Genomic DNA, 17,230 nt, shown 5'->3' with positions numbered 1-17,230 from the left:
TTGGACCTCCTGCTGCAGAGGTCCTTAAGTTGAATCAAGGGCTTTCAAGTATTTCCTCCCCCCTTCTCCAAGTTTGCCAAGCGATTTAATTCTGTGTCTTTGTGTACAAGATTTTTAACAAGCAGAATACAGACCCATCAAGCTGGTGAGCAAATATTTAAACAGTGTCAGGAAGACTGCAAAAAGAAAGCAGGCACCTCCTCCCCCAGAGCAAAGATCCATCTAGTAAATCTAATGACTTCTCACTCCAACCCTGGAAATACCTTAGTCCTCACAGATAGTCTGAACCTCCATTTTCTGTTTAGCAGTAGTTAGTTTCAGACAGATGGTTTCTGTAAGTAATCCCATTAAGGTTACAAATGACATTGGGAGTCCCTCTGGCCTTTCTAAGAGGTTCACCCCTCACCTGCCAGATCATAAACTTAATTTTCCTCCTGTCATTCAGCATATGCTTTGAGAGAGTGATAGCTGTCTGTCCTCAGTTATGAGTTGAGTTTTATTCCGGGATGTTTCTGGTACCAGACAGAGAAGTTTCTTGGATATAGTTCCAGATCTTTCCTTTCTAACCCTGTTTGTGGTAGTGCCAAAGTAAAAAAAAAAAAAAAAAAAAAAAGTGCTGTCATGTCTCCAGTTGCAACTCCTCATCCCCCATTTTAGCTTTCTATTAACCTTCGATTGAAAGATGCATGCCACCACATTTTTTATAGATTCAGGTTTCAGATGTTTAAGGTTTTCTGTGTCTGGATCGCACTGTCACTTCTCGATATTGCCCTTTATTAGTCTATCTGCTGCTCCAAACATACTCTGTGTCTGCCTCCTGTGGTAGCCTACTGCTGACTGCAAGGTATTCAGTTTTCCTTATTTAGACAACGTTCTTATCTTTGCAGCATCTTTCAAAGTATCGGGAATTTCTCACATGGATAAAGGACCTCCTGCACAGATTGAGGTTCCAGGAGAACTTAGTGTATGCTTTTACACTAATATTCATGTTTTTTTTTTTTTTTTTTTTGAAGATTCATAAGAACTCCCCAAAGTTCATTGTGGAGACTCCCTTCTGGCCCAGGCAGTAGTAGTACTCCCCTTTTGGAAATGTCCAAGGGCAGTTGCCACAAGCTTCCTCACAAACTGAATCTAGTCCCATAAAACCAGGGGTGTTTTATACTACCGACCCCAAACTACAAATCACTACTTGAATGATGGAATCTTAATACCTTTTAACACTTTTTTTCCTGAGTCCATGCAACAGGTAATGAAGGAGGCAAGAAAACCTGTTACTAGAAAGCTGTAAATGGAAAATGTTTTCTAGTTGATACCAAGAAAAGAAACACCATTTCATGGCTAGTGTTTCTTTGCTTCTGTATTTGTGTAAGTTATTGTCTTTTGGCCCATCTTACTCCAAAAAATGTTAGTTTGTCAGTTATTTCAGCATGACTGTCCAGGAGTCCACAACTTTCAGTGCAGTCTTACATCAAAATGTTTTTGAAAGTGGTGTTTCATACAAAGGCTCCAAGAAAAGAGCTGGGTCCTCTTTGGGATCTCTTGTTTTGGAAAAACTAACTCTTGCTGTATTTGAACCAGCTCATCAAGCTGATGTTGAGGTTCTTGACATGGACAGCAGTCTTATTAATGTTGCAAAAGTCAGAGCAATTAATTTCTGAGTTGCAAACTCTTAGTGAATCAGCGTTCATATTTTCAGCAAAGATAGGGTTTCTTTAAGAACTAATCCTCTTATGTCTAAAGCCATATCCAAGTTTACCCTGTGCCAAGCTGTCTTCTTTCCAGAATCTAAAAATGAGGAGAAGATACGCCATACCTTGAATTTCCACAGACAGCTTGGGTACTAACGTGACAGAATTGTATCTTTCTGGACATTTAATTTTTGTGAAGGTAAGAACAAAGGGCAGCACATGTCAAAATAAACTATTTCCAAGTGATTGTCTCTTGTTATTGGCCTGTGTTATACTGACCACAACAAAACAATTCCAGGCAGGGCCTTTGATTCATCTGTGGGTTTTTGGGAAGGGTTGGATTCTAGAAGCGGTACCTTGCTCATCTGTGCAGACTTTTACTAGATTCATACTCTGGGTCTAGGATAGACTTTGCTAGGACCATTCTCCAGGGCTTCCTGGACCCTTATCTTTCCTCTTCCCAGTTAGTCTAAGCTATAGTAATGTACTTGTAGAGTTAAAGCTACTGCAGCAGTGATCCATATGATGAACATAGTACAGTTGTGGAAGTAAAAGTATCATGACAAATGTTCAAACCATCACTGCTGCAGTAGCTGCTCCCTCCATCTCTCTTATTTTAGTAAGCTTTTATGCCATGGTGTATTTATTTTATTTTTCTTGCATTGTCCTTGTCAGGTCTTTAGGCTCCCTCTCTGTTGGCACAAATGCTTTGAAGGACTTTTTGCCCAAGTTGACTAATAGCTTGGGTACATGGAAGGTATCCTGAAGTTTTGGAAGCTGGCTGGCTGTTATATCCTATACAGGATATAACCCATAGCTAAGTCTACTGCAGCAGTGATAATTTGAATGTACACTGTTCTGGTCCATTTACTTGTACAACTTTACTTTGTCTTATGTTTGTAATGCTTTGTACAAGGGATTACCCCTTCCCAGTTCATGTATCTCAATCGGTTTAACTATTGTCATTGCCATATTGAATTTTAATGTACGGAAAAACTGTGTAGTAAGGTGCACTTGTATATCTTTATCTACAGGATTTCCATACTGTACTGTTCTGTTCTCGTGTCATTCCTGTGAACATAAAGATTTCACACCCATTAGGCATAATGGTTGATCTAGGGCTCATTACTATGCTATGGTGCTATGGGAGCTTCCACTGGTAGAAACTCTGGAGCATTGAGTGTGGAGTTGTTTTGACAAAGCTCTTGCTGGTAGTTTTCCTACCATGTAAAGAAGATTGTTTTTATAAACACTACTGATATATTGTGCAACTCTGTATGCTGATCATCTTATTAGGGAGGGAAGATCACTGCTCTGGCAGCTGCAACACCATTGGATTATACTTGAGTCCCACAGGTTATCCTGTTTGGCCTGTATGCTAGTTTTCTTTTTACAGTCTGTGCCATCAGGGAGTTATTTGCATGTACAGTCCATACATTATGTACTATGGCTACACCATATCTTATCCACCATATACCGTGGTTTATGAACTGCGGTGGTGGTGTTGTGGTAGCGTTGTCACCTCACAGTAAGATGTTGTCCTGTTCAATTCTCAGCTAGAACGTCTTCTGTGTTGAGACATGCGTGAATGGGCGTACCTTCGTTGAAGGTTGTGAGTCAGGGCCGGCAACTCGGTATGTAGAAATCTACTGCCAATCCTTAGCGGACCGGAGTTCCACTGTGGCAACCCCTAACCGGGAAGAGCCGAAAGACACAGCAGCATCTGTGGTTTATGAATCTTGGTGTGTGTGTGGGGTGGGGGGGTGGGTAACCAATTCTGTAGTATACCAGTTCTAGTTCATGGCACATAAGTTTTGAGTACTGTCTGTGTTGGTGTGTTTTACCTAGTTAAGAATGTGGTTTGTGATGTTTTAAATATTAAATGAATTTGGGAGAATTCAAAAGTAGTTATAACAGTAAATCATGCCCCTTCCTTATTGCTGCAGAACGATTGACTCTCCATGGAAAGTTGAATACATCAAATATATTTCTTTTGTTTTTAGTTAATTTCTAGTAACATTAAAGATTGAAATGGCAGATTTAATACCTCATCCTTTTCAAAAGGATATGCAGAGTTGAAAACTTACTGGGCTATATTAGACATATTCATTATGCTTTGAAAAAATGTTTTTTTTTTTTTTATTGATAGTGGTTAAAAAGATGGAAAACCCATGGATAGTGCTAGTATTTAAAGATGTGATACAGTGGTAGGCGAGTTGTAAAAATTTAAATAGCATAGCAAATATCAAGGTATGTTAAGTAGTTACCTTACACAAAAAAAAAAGATTAGGTACGTTTTTGAGTTATGGAAGGGAAGAGCAAAACAACTGATAGAAATCTTGGGATAAAATGTGTGCATTATTCTTTCTTATTGGTCATAATTGAAAATAAGCAAATCCTTCCAACAGTGTTATTTAGGGCAGACTTTTACAAAATGGTACAAGGCAAGTTATAAAAGTAGAAGAAAAAACAGAAGTGCTATGTTGGTTCAGTAATCGTAAACACAGTTACTGGAACACAGATGAGATGTAGAGCCTTTTATTGTTCCTGTATAGGATTTTCAATTTTTTGATTTAAAAAACTTTTACTAACTCCCAGTGAAGGTCTCATGCCAGCTAGAAAATGTAATTGTAAAACCTAAGTTGGTACAGTAAAGGGTATTACATCATGTCTGTGTGTTTTGGGTGTAGATGGGAGTTCAGCTGTGATGTTAAACCAGAGTTATTTTTTTTCCCTTGGTGTCAAAACAGTCTGTCAAGTAATAATGTTCACTGTCATTTGCAATTGTTTTGAAATTGTTTTTGTTAAAATGCTTTTGTAACTTGTTTCTTGTTGAAAAATTAATGTTTAAAAAGTTAGATGGAGATTGTGCTTACAAATGTGTATAGTACATATTTTGGTAGTTACTGCTGATGGTATTTTGTGCTGCCATCAGAGTACCACAAAGTTCCTGATGCAGTCTCTAACTCTCTCTTCTTTCAGGTTAGATCGCCCTTTGACTCTATCTGAGAAGATTGTTTATGGACACCTCGATGACCCTGTCAAACAAGAGATCGTGCGTGGTAAGACCTACTTACGACTTCGACCAGACCGGGTTGCTATGCAGGATGCTACTGCTCAGATGGCCATGTTGCAATTCATTAGCAGTGGCTTGCCAAAAGTAGCAGTGCCTTCAACCATCCACTGTGACCACCTCATTGAAGCCCAGAGTGGGGGAGTAAAAGATCTAGCAAGAGCAATAGTATGCAACTCAGTATTTTTCATACTTATATTTTTTCATTTATGTGAATATTTCTATGTAGAAGTATAAAAAATATAAATTTTTTTTTTTTTTTTTTAACTCAGGACTTAAATCAGGAAGTGTATAACTTTTTGGCAACAGCTGCAGCTAAATATGGTGTAGGGTTCTGGAAGCCTGGGTCAGGAATCATCCATCAGGTAAGCTTTGAGTCATGGTGCAGTTATGCAGGCATTAATGTATCTGTATTGCTATTTTTATTGTATTGTATATCTTTGGAGCTTTTCTCCCTGGGCCTCCGCTGAAAAAGGGCAATAGCTCAGATGGACACTCCTGGTCAACAAATGTAAAATAAATAACAATAAGAGGATCATATCTTTTAAAACCAGGAACCAAACATACAAAAAGTATTGTGCTGTTTAGCACAGAGGATTAAGGGCTGAATTGCTATCTGTAAAGCTTTGTTCTGCTCTAGGTTTTGATTCTGTCAGCATTTTGCCTTTTATGAGCTTCTAAGTGCTTTATTTATCCTCTTAGTTCTACCTGACCATCTCGTGTGCCTTAGTTGGATACACCCTGTTATCGAAAATACAATGCAGTGTAGTTCATGCTTTTTGTATTGGAATAGGTGTCTGAATTTGTTATAACGAACCGTTGGTGCACTTGTTTTGGGAATTGCCACATGGATTAATTGTGAAGACCAGATTTGTGTACCATTTATAACTTTGATCTCTTTTGCTGCATAAGATTAAATCCTGCTTTTTTAAAGAATTGTTTTGAAGGTGTAAAAGTTGCAAAATAAGTCAAAGACAACTGTCTGACGTAAAACAAGGAAGGCAAGTTTTGCCTTTCTTGAACTGCAAGTCTAATCATCATGAGCATCTCTTTGTGGTTTTAAAATTTACAGTAAAATTCCCTGCAGGATGCACTGTTGGAGATGCTGGGTGGGCAGATTAGTGTGAAGAGGGAGATGATTTTTCTGAGCTATGATACAGAATTGGAATTGCCTGGACATGGTAAGGCCTTGCTCTGCATTATGGTGGCTGCCAAAAAAGCAATTACTGGAAAATGGAAGTAAAAATCTAAACCCAACTGTATTAAAAGTAGTGAATATAGTGACTGAGATAAAACAACTGAAACTGAAATTTTTAGAAAAGGGAAGGAGCAAACTACAAAAGAAAAAATGGGAATTGTGGGAACAATACATAAGAGGGGAGGAATGAGGTTTAAAAGAAGGCAGGGCTTAAATGAGCTATGTAATGTTTGAAAGTTATTGGGTAGGTTATAAGTGGTGTATAATGTCTGCAACTGGGAGTGTCACTGGTTTGTGATATAAAATGCTTACAACTAAGATTGTGTCAGTGTGGATGTTCTTCGTGTTTCACTGTTGCAGTCATCACACTTGCGTTTATCTGCCTGCAGGTAGCCCTCAGTCAGCCCAAATACCAAAGACTTAGTATGCATTGGTTGCTGTCACCCCAGAACTGACTACAGGTCATCAGAGGTATAAAAACAGGCAGCCGACGCCATTACATCAGTCTTCTTGCCGAGGAGCCTTAGGCAGAAGCAGTTCGCATGAGTGCCGGTCGGCCACTATCTGAGTTTTCGTTTCCGAATTTAATTATCCTGAAGTCTTCTAAAGCTAATTACCCTGTTGGGGACCCTTTTTTCTTGCTCCAACTGATGTCAGGAAAAGTTAACAATTGTCTTGCCTTGTGGAAAGCAAATACCACAAAGAGATTCTCATTCTTACTGCGTCACCTGTTTAGGCCCAGACCACGACGTACCTCGCTGTCTGATGATGTCCTTCATGGATGCATCTGCAGTCATAACAACTGGGTTGTCCTGTCGTCAGGCAGCCCTTCGGTCGGCCGGATTCCAAAGTCCGTGTCCGGCTTCGGCTGATGTCGCACTTCACCCGACGTCATCTCTGCTGGTCTTCGGGTATAAAGGCATCAGCCGACGCCATTTTCCTCAGTCTTTCTTGCCGCGTGGTGCCCGAAGCAGAAGCTGTTCGCAAGTGCCGGTCGGTCAGATCCAGAGATTACTACTACCGAATACTACTTCGAAGACTTCTAAAAGCTAAGTACCCCGTTGGGGACTCTTTCTTGCCTCAGCCGATGTCAGAAAAAGTCAATAACTGTTTAACTTGTGGGAAACAAATACCTCATAAAGATTTCCACTCTTACTGTTTGCCTTGTTTAGGCCCAGACCACGACGTAGCAGCCTGTTCGGCCTGTGCCTCATTCAACCGACGAACGCTTAGGCGTCGGTCGGAGTTTGCTGAACAGTTTTTCGGCTCAGATTTTGTGTACATTATGCCGTCGGATCCTCAGACTACCCAAATTGTTAAAAAACGCAAAGAAAAAGACCGACACTCGCGGTCCACGGTTTCGGCCGAAACCATGGCTAAGCAAACCGCGAGTGTCTCTGTTTCAGCCGAAACCGAGAAAACTGATCAAAGTACAGCTGAATCAATGACTACTACTGAGGTTCCTGCTACCTTACTTGAATCGGCCTCAGAAATTTTACCTACAACAGTGGTTACTAGTGACTTATCAGACACCATCCCTTTGAATGTCTCTACCCCAGCACGTGGTGCTGCTAGGCCTCCTGCAGCCATGTCTATTAAGGCCTTTGCCAGGGCTAAAGCAGCCAAATCTACTAAATCAGTGCCTGTTAAACCCCCCTCAACCAGGCCCACTTCTAGTTCACAAATGCTTACTCTGGCAGAAGATTTAATATCCTTAATTAGGGGATCTCAATCTCACCCAGACAGGGCCTCTCAGCCCCCAGAAAAGAGACCTAGAGCAGAGCCCCCCGAGCTTGTGTCCTCTGATGATTCTGCGGATGACTCAGATATTACAGACCATCCAGAGGCTCCTTTCTCCAATTATGAAGACTCAGATGCTGAAGAATCCATTCCAGCTGCTTCTCCACCAGAAGAATTCTCCTTTGGGGAAACCTTACATGCCATGCGAGAACAATTCCAATGGCAGGAACAGGATTTCTCAGATTCCAGAAAAAGACTTAGGACTTTTCTGCACCTTCCACAACACAGGCCCTTAGCTATACCTCCTGTCCTCTCTGTTGTGGACGATGCATTTAATGATGTCTGCACTGCACCAGATTCATTACCTCCAGCCCCTGCCAAACCAGATAGATTTTACAGGGTACCAGACACTCATCATCACCTATACAAGGCCCCACTTGCAGACCCCGAAACTATATCCCAGGGGCCTAAGGCAGTAGCCTCGACCACAGCAAAAACCCTATTCCTTCTGAAAGGGAAGCCAGGTCTTTAAACAGATGGGGCAAAAAAGTTTACACCTCAGCTACTCTCTCAGCTAGAGCTTTAAACTGTCAGTTTCACATGATACAATACCAAGAGTTTATGCTTGATCAGTTAACTAAAAAGCTATCCTCTGATGACTCTATAGATAAGAAATATGTATTAGAAATGGTAAATAACATACAACAGGTTAGTAACCATTCCTTAAAATGTGGCTATGATGCACTGGAGGCTTCATTTAGATCAGCCATGACTGGCACAGTGATCAGAAGACATGCATGGCTGAAGGAACAAGTCTTACCGGATCATGTTAAAGCTAAGTTATTAGATGCTCCTATGGATAAGGCCAGTTTGTTTGGTACACCTGCCCAGCAGGTAATGAAGAAAATGGAAGAAAAGGCAAAATCTGTACAAACGGTTAAAGATTTCTTGCAGGTTCAGCCCCCAAGGTTTAGCAGGAACTGGCCTGCCAAAAATTGGTCCTTTCCTGACTCCACAAGATCCCAAAGGGGCAGGAATAGACGTTCCAGAGGCAGAAATCAATCCAGAGGGGGTGCCTACAGAGGACGACAGTGGCAAGGTAATAACAGACGCACAGACACAGCCACTACCACTACAACAGCACAATCACAGTGACTTGATTCTAACTCCGCCTACCAGGGAACAAATAGCAGCACCATTAGGCGGAAAATTAACCTTATTTTCCAAAAACTGGCACTATATCACAAAAGACAAGTGGATTTTGCAAACCATAGACCAAGGTTACCGGTTCCACTTCCACACTTTACCAGTCAAAAGAGGAATGCCAAACCTGCCTCCAAATCAAAAAACAGAAGCTCTGCAGCAGATAATGCAATTAACAAAGATGAGAGCTGTGGAAAGAGTACCAAGAACAGAACAAGGCAAAGGATTCTACTCCAGACTATTCCTAGTTCCAAGAAAGGAAAAAGTTGGAGACCTATTCTCGACCTGTCCACCTTAAATACATACATCATTGTCCCAAAATTCAAAATGCTGACCCTACAGCAACTTCTTCCCATGCTGGGCAAGGAGTGTTGGCTGGTAACTCTAGATCTCAAGGAGGCATACCTGCACGTCCCCATTCGACCAATTTGCAGAAGATACCTCAGATTTCTTGCAGGATCAGAGCACTATCAATTCTCAGCATTGCCCTTTGGCTTATCTACTGCCCAGAGTATTCACAAAATGCCTGGCATCAGTAATCGCCCACTGCAGACTACAGGGAATCCAAATTTATCCATACCTGGACGACTGCCTGCTACAAGGGGACAACAAAAGCAAGCTGACAACAGATTTACAAAGGGTCATTTACTTGCTACAAGCACTGGGATACACAGTCAATTTACAAAAGTCAAGGCTGATACCATCCCAAACAAGGACATTCTTGGGCGCGGAATTGGACACAGTAAAACAAATGGCATTCCTAACTGCAGAAAAACAAAAAGAACTCCCTCTTTACTTCTTGGCACTAACAAGACAGAACAAGCTAACAGCAAGAAAAGTTCTGCAGGCCTTGGGCTTCATGGCATCATGCATAATCTTGGTTCCACATGCCAGACTACATATGAGAAAACTACAGTGGTACCTAAAGAATTTATGGTCCCAACACAGGCACAGCCTAGAAGCAGAAATTCCACTAATCCCATGCCTAAAACAGGAGTTCCTATGGTGGGCTCAAGCATGCCAGTCAAACCCAGGCCTACCCTTTCACAACTATCAAGCAAGCCAAACCATCACAACAGACGCCTCAGACCTAGGATGGGGGGCTCACATGCTGGACAAATGCGTACAAGGATTGTGGACGCAGGACCAGCTTCACCTGCACATCAACCTAAAAGAAATGCTGGCAGTAAAACTGGCAATCCAAAATTCAGACCATTTCTCAAAGAAGGCCATTTGATGATAAGGACAGACAACACCACAGTCATGTGGTACATCAACAAACAGGGAGGCACTCATTCATACCCCTATGCAGAATGACTTTGGACCTTTGGAACCTGGCACTCAGCTACAACATCCAGTTACAGGCAATATTTGTACCGGAAAGGAGAATACTCTAGCAGACATGTTAAGCAGAACCACCTCGGATGCTCACGAATGGATGCTACACCCGGACATCTTCAAGACCATCTCAAAGAAATGGGGAATGCCACAGATAGATCTATTCGCTTCCCCTCTCAATCACCAGCTCAAAAATTCTGCACAAGGACATTCCACCCACTTGCATGGAAAGTGGATTCGCTCTCCTTCAGCTGGAAAGGTCTGACAGCATATGCATTCCCACCTCTTCCCTTGATACACAAGGTATTACTAAAAATCAAGGAGGAACGTCCAAGGATAACCCTGATAGCTCCAAACTGGCCAAGACAACACTGGTACCCATTGCTGAGGAGCATGTCTCAGGACAAAATGTGGTCAATACCCCTGATGCCTTTGATGTTAACTCAGAACAACTACAGCATCATGCATCCAAACCTAAAACGTTGCAACTGACTGCATGGAACATCACATAGCAGCAACTAATCCAGAACTTTCCCAAAGGGTTAAAGACATTATCCTTGAAGCCCGCAGACCTTCAACAAGAAGGAACTATGCAGGAAAATGGAAAAGGTTTGTCATTTGGAGTGCTGAAAGAGGAAAAGATGTGTCGAATATAGATATTGCTAACATTCTGGAGTATTTGGCAGAGCTTCTACATACAGGCCTGTCCTATTCCTCCATCAAGATACATGCATCAGCTATTTCAGCAGAATACAGCTTTGATCCACCTGTCTTTTCACATCCTTTACTCAGGCAGCTCCTCAGAGGGATCAAGAATGTAAAACCTCCTAGGAAACCACCATTGCCAGCTTGGGATTTGAACTTTGTGCTAGAAAAGTTGACACTCGCACCTTTTGAACCAGCAGCAACAGCAGACCTGCAGCATCTATCGTGGAAAACTGCTTTCCTACTGGCAATAACCTCAGCAAGGAGGGTTTCTGAACTTCAGGCCCTAATGGCAGTACAACCCTTCCTAATCTTCCACCAAGATAGTGTCCATGAGGACTAATCCTACATTTATGCCTAAGGTGGTATCCAGAGTGTCTTTAAACCAGGCAATCCACCTACCTACCTTCTTCCCCAACCCACAAAACAGAGGGGAAAGAATGCTGCATACCTTGGATGTACATAGACAGCTACGCTTCATCCTGGACAGAACAAAAAGTAACAGAAAAACTGACCAGCTTTTTGTAACCTATGCAACAGGAAGGGAAGGAAAAGCTATTTCCAAGCAGACAATCTCCAAATGGATAGGAAATTGCATACGATTCTGTTACTCCTTCCATGGAAAACCAATTCCACAGAACATAAGGCCTCATTCTACAAGGGCAACAGCCACTACCACAGCCTTCTTACGAGGAGTGGCAACCAAGGACATTATTGAGGCGGCTACTTGGACCTCCGTGCATACATTTGCCAAGCATTATAATTTACCTCTGTATTCCAGATCCCGAGCAGGGTTTGCCACTGCTGTACTGCAAGGGATCCTAACCACACCATAATCTATTCTTCCTCCTCCCTAGTTGGCTATGGTATTCTACCCAGTTATGACTGCAGATGCATCCATGAAGGACATAGTACAGTTTTGTACCTACCATAAATGTAGATGTCCGAACTGGATAGCATCTGCAGTCAGGATTACCCTCCCCCCTTCCGCCCTGTGGTACTCCTAGGGTATTTAACCTCCTAATAGCTAGCTGGTGGGGGGAGTCTCTTATGGTGTATTTGTTTGTATATATGTACATACATGCTTATTTTTGTGTTTGCCTTCTATCTTTTGGAAACATTGGCATTTACCCAAAATTTAGCCTTCCAAGAGGGCAACTGGCATCTGGGGCAAGAAACACTGAGGAAAATGGCGTCGGCTGATGCCTTTATACCCGAAGACCAGCAGAGATGACGTCGGGTGAAGTGCGACATCAGCCGAAGCCGGACCCGGACTTTGGAATCCGGCCGACCGAAGGGCTGCCTGACGACAGGACAACCCAGTTGTTATGACTGCAGATGCTATCCAGTTCGGACATCTACATTTATGGTAGGTACAAAACTGTACTTTCTTCGTGTTTCACTGTTGCAGTCAATACATTTGGGTTATCTGCCTGCAGATAGCCCTCAGCCGGCCTGAATACCAGAGTCTTGGATTCTTGCGTCGGATGCTGTCTCCTCTTCCATGACGTCAGGTTGTCGAGTGTAAAACATGCAGCCGATGCCATTACATCAGTCTTTCTTGCTGTGCGGTGCCCGAAGCAGTTTGCAAGTGCTGGTTGGTCGACTCCTAAAATTTTCGTTTTCAAGTTTCAGAACCGAAGTCTTCAAAAAAGCTAAGTACCCTGTTGGGGATCCTTTTTATTGCTCTTAACTGATGTCAGTAAAAGTTAACAATTGTCTTACCTGTGGAAAGCAAATACCTCAAAGATTTTTATTCGTACTGCATTCCTTGCTTAGGCGCAGACCACTACGTCCCTCGCTGTTGGTTTTTTGCCTTATTCAGCCCCCGAACTATTCGTCGTCTGTCTATTTTTGCAGTAAATTATTTTGGTACTTTGTATAACTGTCCAGAAATGGCTTCGGTAAGCCATCCGACTACCGATATTCCGAAAAAACGCAAGGATAAAGACAGAGATAGACCGCATAGGTCCAAAACTGCCGATGACACTTCCGTTAAGCTAGTCGCCAGTTCGCCGGTACTCAGTGAGGCGCTTTTGCAGCTCCTGATACCCGCTACTTCAGATTCGCAGGCCTCTGCTGAGACCCATTCTGAGTCGGAAATGCCATGAGATGCTTCTTGAACTAAGGAACCTGCGGATGTTTCTACTTTGGATGGGTCCGGAGCCGCTGTGCAGGTACCGGCTTCTGAGGGTGTATTCAGGCCTACTGACTTGCATATCAAACTGACGCCATCTTCTTCAAGGCCTAAAACTCGATCCACGCCTAGAAAACCGACGTCCAAACCTCATGATCAGACCCATATGCCTAAAAAACAAATGATAAGAATGGCTGAAGACCTTATTACTCTAATTAGGGGAAGCCAGCCTTTTACCTCTAAGAGACCTAGAACTGATTTTCATTCTGATTCTTCTGATCAGGATTCTGAAATTTCTGTTTCTTCTGAGGACCAGGATTTGCCCTCCTCTATCTATGAGGATTCTGATGCAGAGGACTCCATTCCCTTTGCTTCCCCTCCAGAAGATTTTCCTTTTGGTGAAACCTTGCACATTCTTAGGGAGCATTTCTGCTGGGAAAGCTAGGATTACTGACTCCAAAAAGAGGTTTAGGGAATTGTTACTCCTCCCTCAACACAGGCCTTTAGCTATCCCTCCTGTACTGGACATTGTAGATTATGCCTTCTTGGATTCTAGCCTGGCCCAGACACTTTACCTCCGGCTCCCAGGAAACCTAACTGGTATTAGAGTACCTGACTCTCACAAATTCCTCTTTTAAGAATCCTACTGCGGACCCAGTGACCATTTCACAGGGACCCAAAGGCATTAAGGCTACTACTGCCAAAAACCCTACCCCTTCTGATAGAGATTCCAGGGCCCTGGACAGATGGGGTAAGAAGGTATACATTTCTGCTCCTTTGGCCATTAGGGCCTTAAACTGCCAGTTTCATATCAGCAGTATATTATTGGATTACTTAAACAGAAAATGATGTTGATTCCCGACTGTGCTGAAAATAAAGAATTACAGGATTTAATGCATTCTGCTGAACAAGTTGGTAAACATACTTTGCAATGTGGTTTTTCACTCCTTAGAGGCATCTTGTAGGGCTGCTGTCACTGGGTCTGTTCTTAGAAGGCATGCTTGGCGTAAGGAGCAAACTTTGCCAGATTATGTAAAAGCTAAATTACTAGATGCTCCCTTAAACCAAGACCGCCTGTTTGGCAACAAAGCAGAAGTGTTTAAAAAGATGGAGGAAAAAGCTAAATCTATGCAAACTGTTAAAGATTTCATGCAAGTACAGCCTCCCAGATTTAGTAGGCATTGGCCTTCAAAGAATTGGTCCTTTCCTGTCTCTTCCAGGCCTGCTCAGTCCAAACCCAGGAACAGACCACCTAGGTTACAGTCTCAGGCTACGCACAGGCCTAAGCAGTGGGGGGCTCCCACTTCCAAAGCAGGAAGTAGTAAGACACCCCCCTACGGAAAAATGTCACAATGACTTAACTTTAACTCTTCCACGCCCTGCTCAACTGCCTGCTCCCTTTGGAGGAAAGCTCACCCTGCATGCAAAAAAACTGGGAACTCATTACTCAGGACAAATGGGTTTTAAATATAGTTTTCCAAGGATACAAATTCCACTTCCACACCTTACCAACCCCAAACGTTTGGCCAGACCTACCCCCAAATCAGTGGGCAGAGGCTCGACAGTAGGTTCTCTTTCTTCTAAGTAACAGGGCTATTCAATCCGTCCCAGCAGAAGAAAGGGGACAAGGTTTGTATTCAAGACTTTTCCTGGTACCCAGAAAAGACAGCTCCTGGCTTCCTATCCTGGACTAATCCCAAAATTCAAAATGCTAACACTTCAACAGCTGCTTCCTATGCTAGGCAAAAATGTTTGGTTGGCAACCTTGGACTTTTAAAGGAAGCTTACCTGCACATTCCAACAAGGGAATCTTGCAGGAAATACCTACGCTTCAGAGCAGGCTCCATGAACTCTCAGTTCTCTGCACTTCCCTTTGGCTTATCTACTGCGTCCAGGGTATTCACAAAGTGTCTAGCTCCAGCCATTGTATTTTGCAGGCAGGGAAATATTCAAATATACCCATACCTGGACGATTGTCTGATGCAGGCAGAAAGCCAGGACTTGCTATTAAAACATCTGGCATTTGTAAATAATCTTCTAACCTCACTGGGGTACACCATAAACGAAAAGAAATCTCAACTAGTACCCTGCCAACAGATTGTATTTCTGGGAGGAAGCTTGAACACAACTTCCCAGATGACTTGCCTCACTCCAGAGAAACAAGTTTATTTGACAACCTACTTCAAACTACTGGCCATAAAGACCCAGCTATCTGCAAGGAAAATCTTGCAAGCCTTGAGGTTCATGGCCTCTTGCATTCTACTAATTCCATATGCAAGACTGCATATGAGGAAACTACAATGGTATCTAAAAAGCCTATGGTGTCAACATTCTCAGGACCTGGAATCAATGATTCCTGTCATTCCTTGTATAAAGACAGAATTCCTTTGGTGGGCAGAGGCCTGCTACCACAAGAAGGGGCTCCCTTTCACTCTGCTGCCAAAACCCTAACAGACGCATCAGACTATGTATGGGGGTGCTCACTTGGCAAGGCAGTGCATTCAGGGCAAATGGAACCAGAGTCAGATGCACCTGCATATCAACCAAAAAGAAATGTTAGCTGTACAGAATTCCCTGACAGCCTTCAAAGACCACATCCTTCCAAGACAATTATTGGTAAAGACAGACAACACCACAGTTATATGTGGTACATAAACAAGCAGGGGGAACCCACTTGTACTCTCTCTGCAGACTAGTGATGGCTCTGTGGAAAACACCCTTGAGCTACTAAGTGCACCTACAAGCTCAGTTCCTGCCAGGCAAGCTAAATTCACTGGCAGACGACCTAAGCAAAAATCTCATGGACCCACACAAATGGAAACTGGAACTCAAAATATTCAACCTCTTGAGGAACAAATGGGGGACTCCGGAGATGGACCTGTTTGCCTCCCCTCAGAACTACCAGTTGGACAAATTCTGCACAAGGACTTCCCACAGTCAAGCTTGGAAAGTGGATGCCCTGTCCTTTACCTGGGAAAGCCTCTCAGTTTATGCCTTTCCCCCTCTGCCTCTCCTCTCGAAGGTTTCTGCTAAAGATCAAACAGGACAAGCCAAGAACAATACTGATTGCAGCAGATTGGCCTCGCCAGCACTGGTAACCCCCTATTGCGCAGTATGATACTGCTGGAGCCATGGAACCTACCTCAGACACCTTCCCTGCTGTCCCAGCAGGTGGGCCAGATTCTGTACCCTCAGCTTCAAACCCTGAACCTTGCAGCCTGGCTAATTCCTTGAGCTTTCCAGTAGCATCCCTCAGTAAGCAGGTGCTAGATTTCATTCTGGAAGCAAGGAGGCCTAGTACTAGAAAATCCTATGCAGAAAAGTGGAAAATTTACTGTTCCTGGAGCCAGACTTAGGGAATGGGCCTAACGGTGCCCAGTTTACCTCATATTTTTCAGTACTTAACAGAAGTGCTCCACAAGGGCCTATCCTCCTTGTAATTTTAATTCATGCCTCTGCCATTTCAGCACATTATAATACTGAACCACCCCTCTTCTCTCACCCCCTGCTAAAGTAATTCCTCAGAGGGGCTAAAAATTTGATGACCCCCCCCCAGGCGAGCCCCTACTCCAGCCTGGAACCTTAACTCTGTATTGGAAAAGCTCAGTCTCCCTCCATTTGAACCAGCTGCCACTGCCGAGTTGAAATTCCTTTCTTGGAAAACCGCTTTCTTTCTAGACATCACTTCAGCAAGAAGAGTGCCTGAATTACAAGCCCTCATGGCAGTGGAGCCCTTCATTATCTTCCTTGCAGACAGGGTTTCCCTCAGGACCAGTCCTTCCTTTACGAAATAAAAATAAAAAAGTCCCAAAACAAACGTTGTTTCACCGATTTAATAGCACAAAACACAAAGATCCCAACGACTGAGCGCTTTCACCATGAAAAATGGCTTAATCGGACTAACATTGGTTAGTACAAACAACATTTAAATACCCCATCCCCTACCTGCTGACCAATCCCCATTGAATGACATCATCGCAAAAATTTAAAAAAACACAGTTGATTATACATGAAATATAAAAACATGACTGAACCAAAATACAAGATAAAAATGCACTTGTACAATATGCTTGAAGATAAAAAAATGTTGTGATGCTGATATACGTTGTTTTAAAAAGAGAAATTTTATTTAATCACGTTTGCTTTAA

At 42.8% G+C, this 17,230-nt stretch overlaps 1 protein-coding gene across 1 annotated transcript in view; it reads left to right on the top strand.

Annotated features, from left to right (window-relative positions):
• ACO2 (aconitase 2) overlaps positions 1 to 17,230 on the top strand; it is a 1,318,356-nt gene that overhangs the window by 251,805 nt on the left and 1,049,321 nt on the right. The window contains exons 3-4 of the mRNA XM_044075713.1: positions 4,671 to 4,929; positions 5,034 to 5,126. Coding sequence (XP_043931648.1) covers positions 4,671 to 4,929; positions 5,034 to 5,126 — 352 coding nt within the window. The remainder of the gene's footprint in view (positions 1 to 4,670; positions 4,930 to 5,033; positions 5,127 to 17,230) is intronic.

This window comes from Protopterus annectens, chromosome 1.part1 (genome assembly GCF_019279795.1).
Source record: "Protopterus annectens isolate FY-2018-M chromosome 1.part1, PAN1.0, whole genome shotgun sequence".
In the NCBI taxonomy this organism is placed as follows: Eukaryota; Metazoa; Chordata; order Ceratodontiformes; family Protopteridae; genus Protopterus; species Protopterus annectens.
This window is presented reverse-complemented; position numbering and strand designations above follow the sequence as displayed.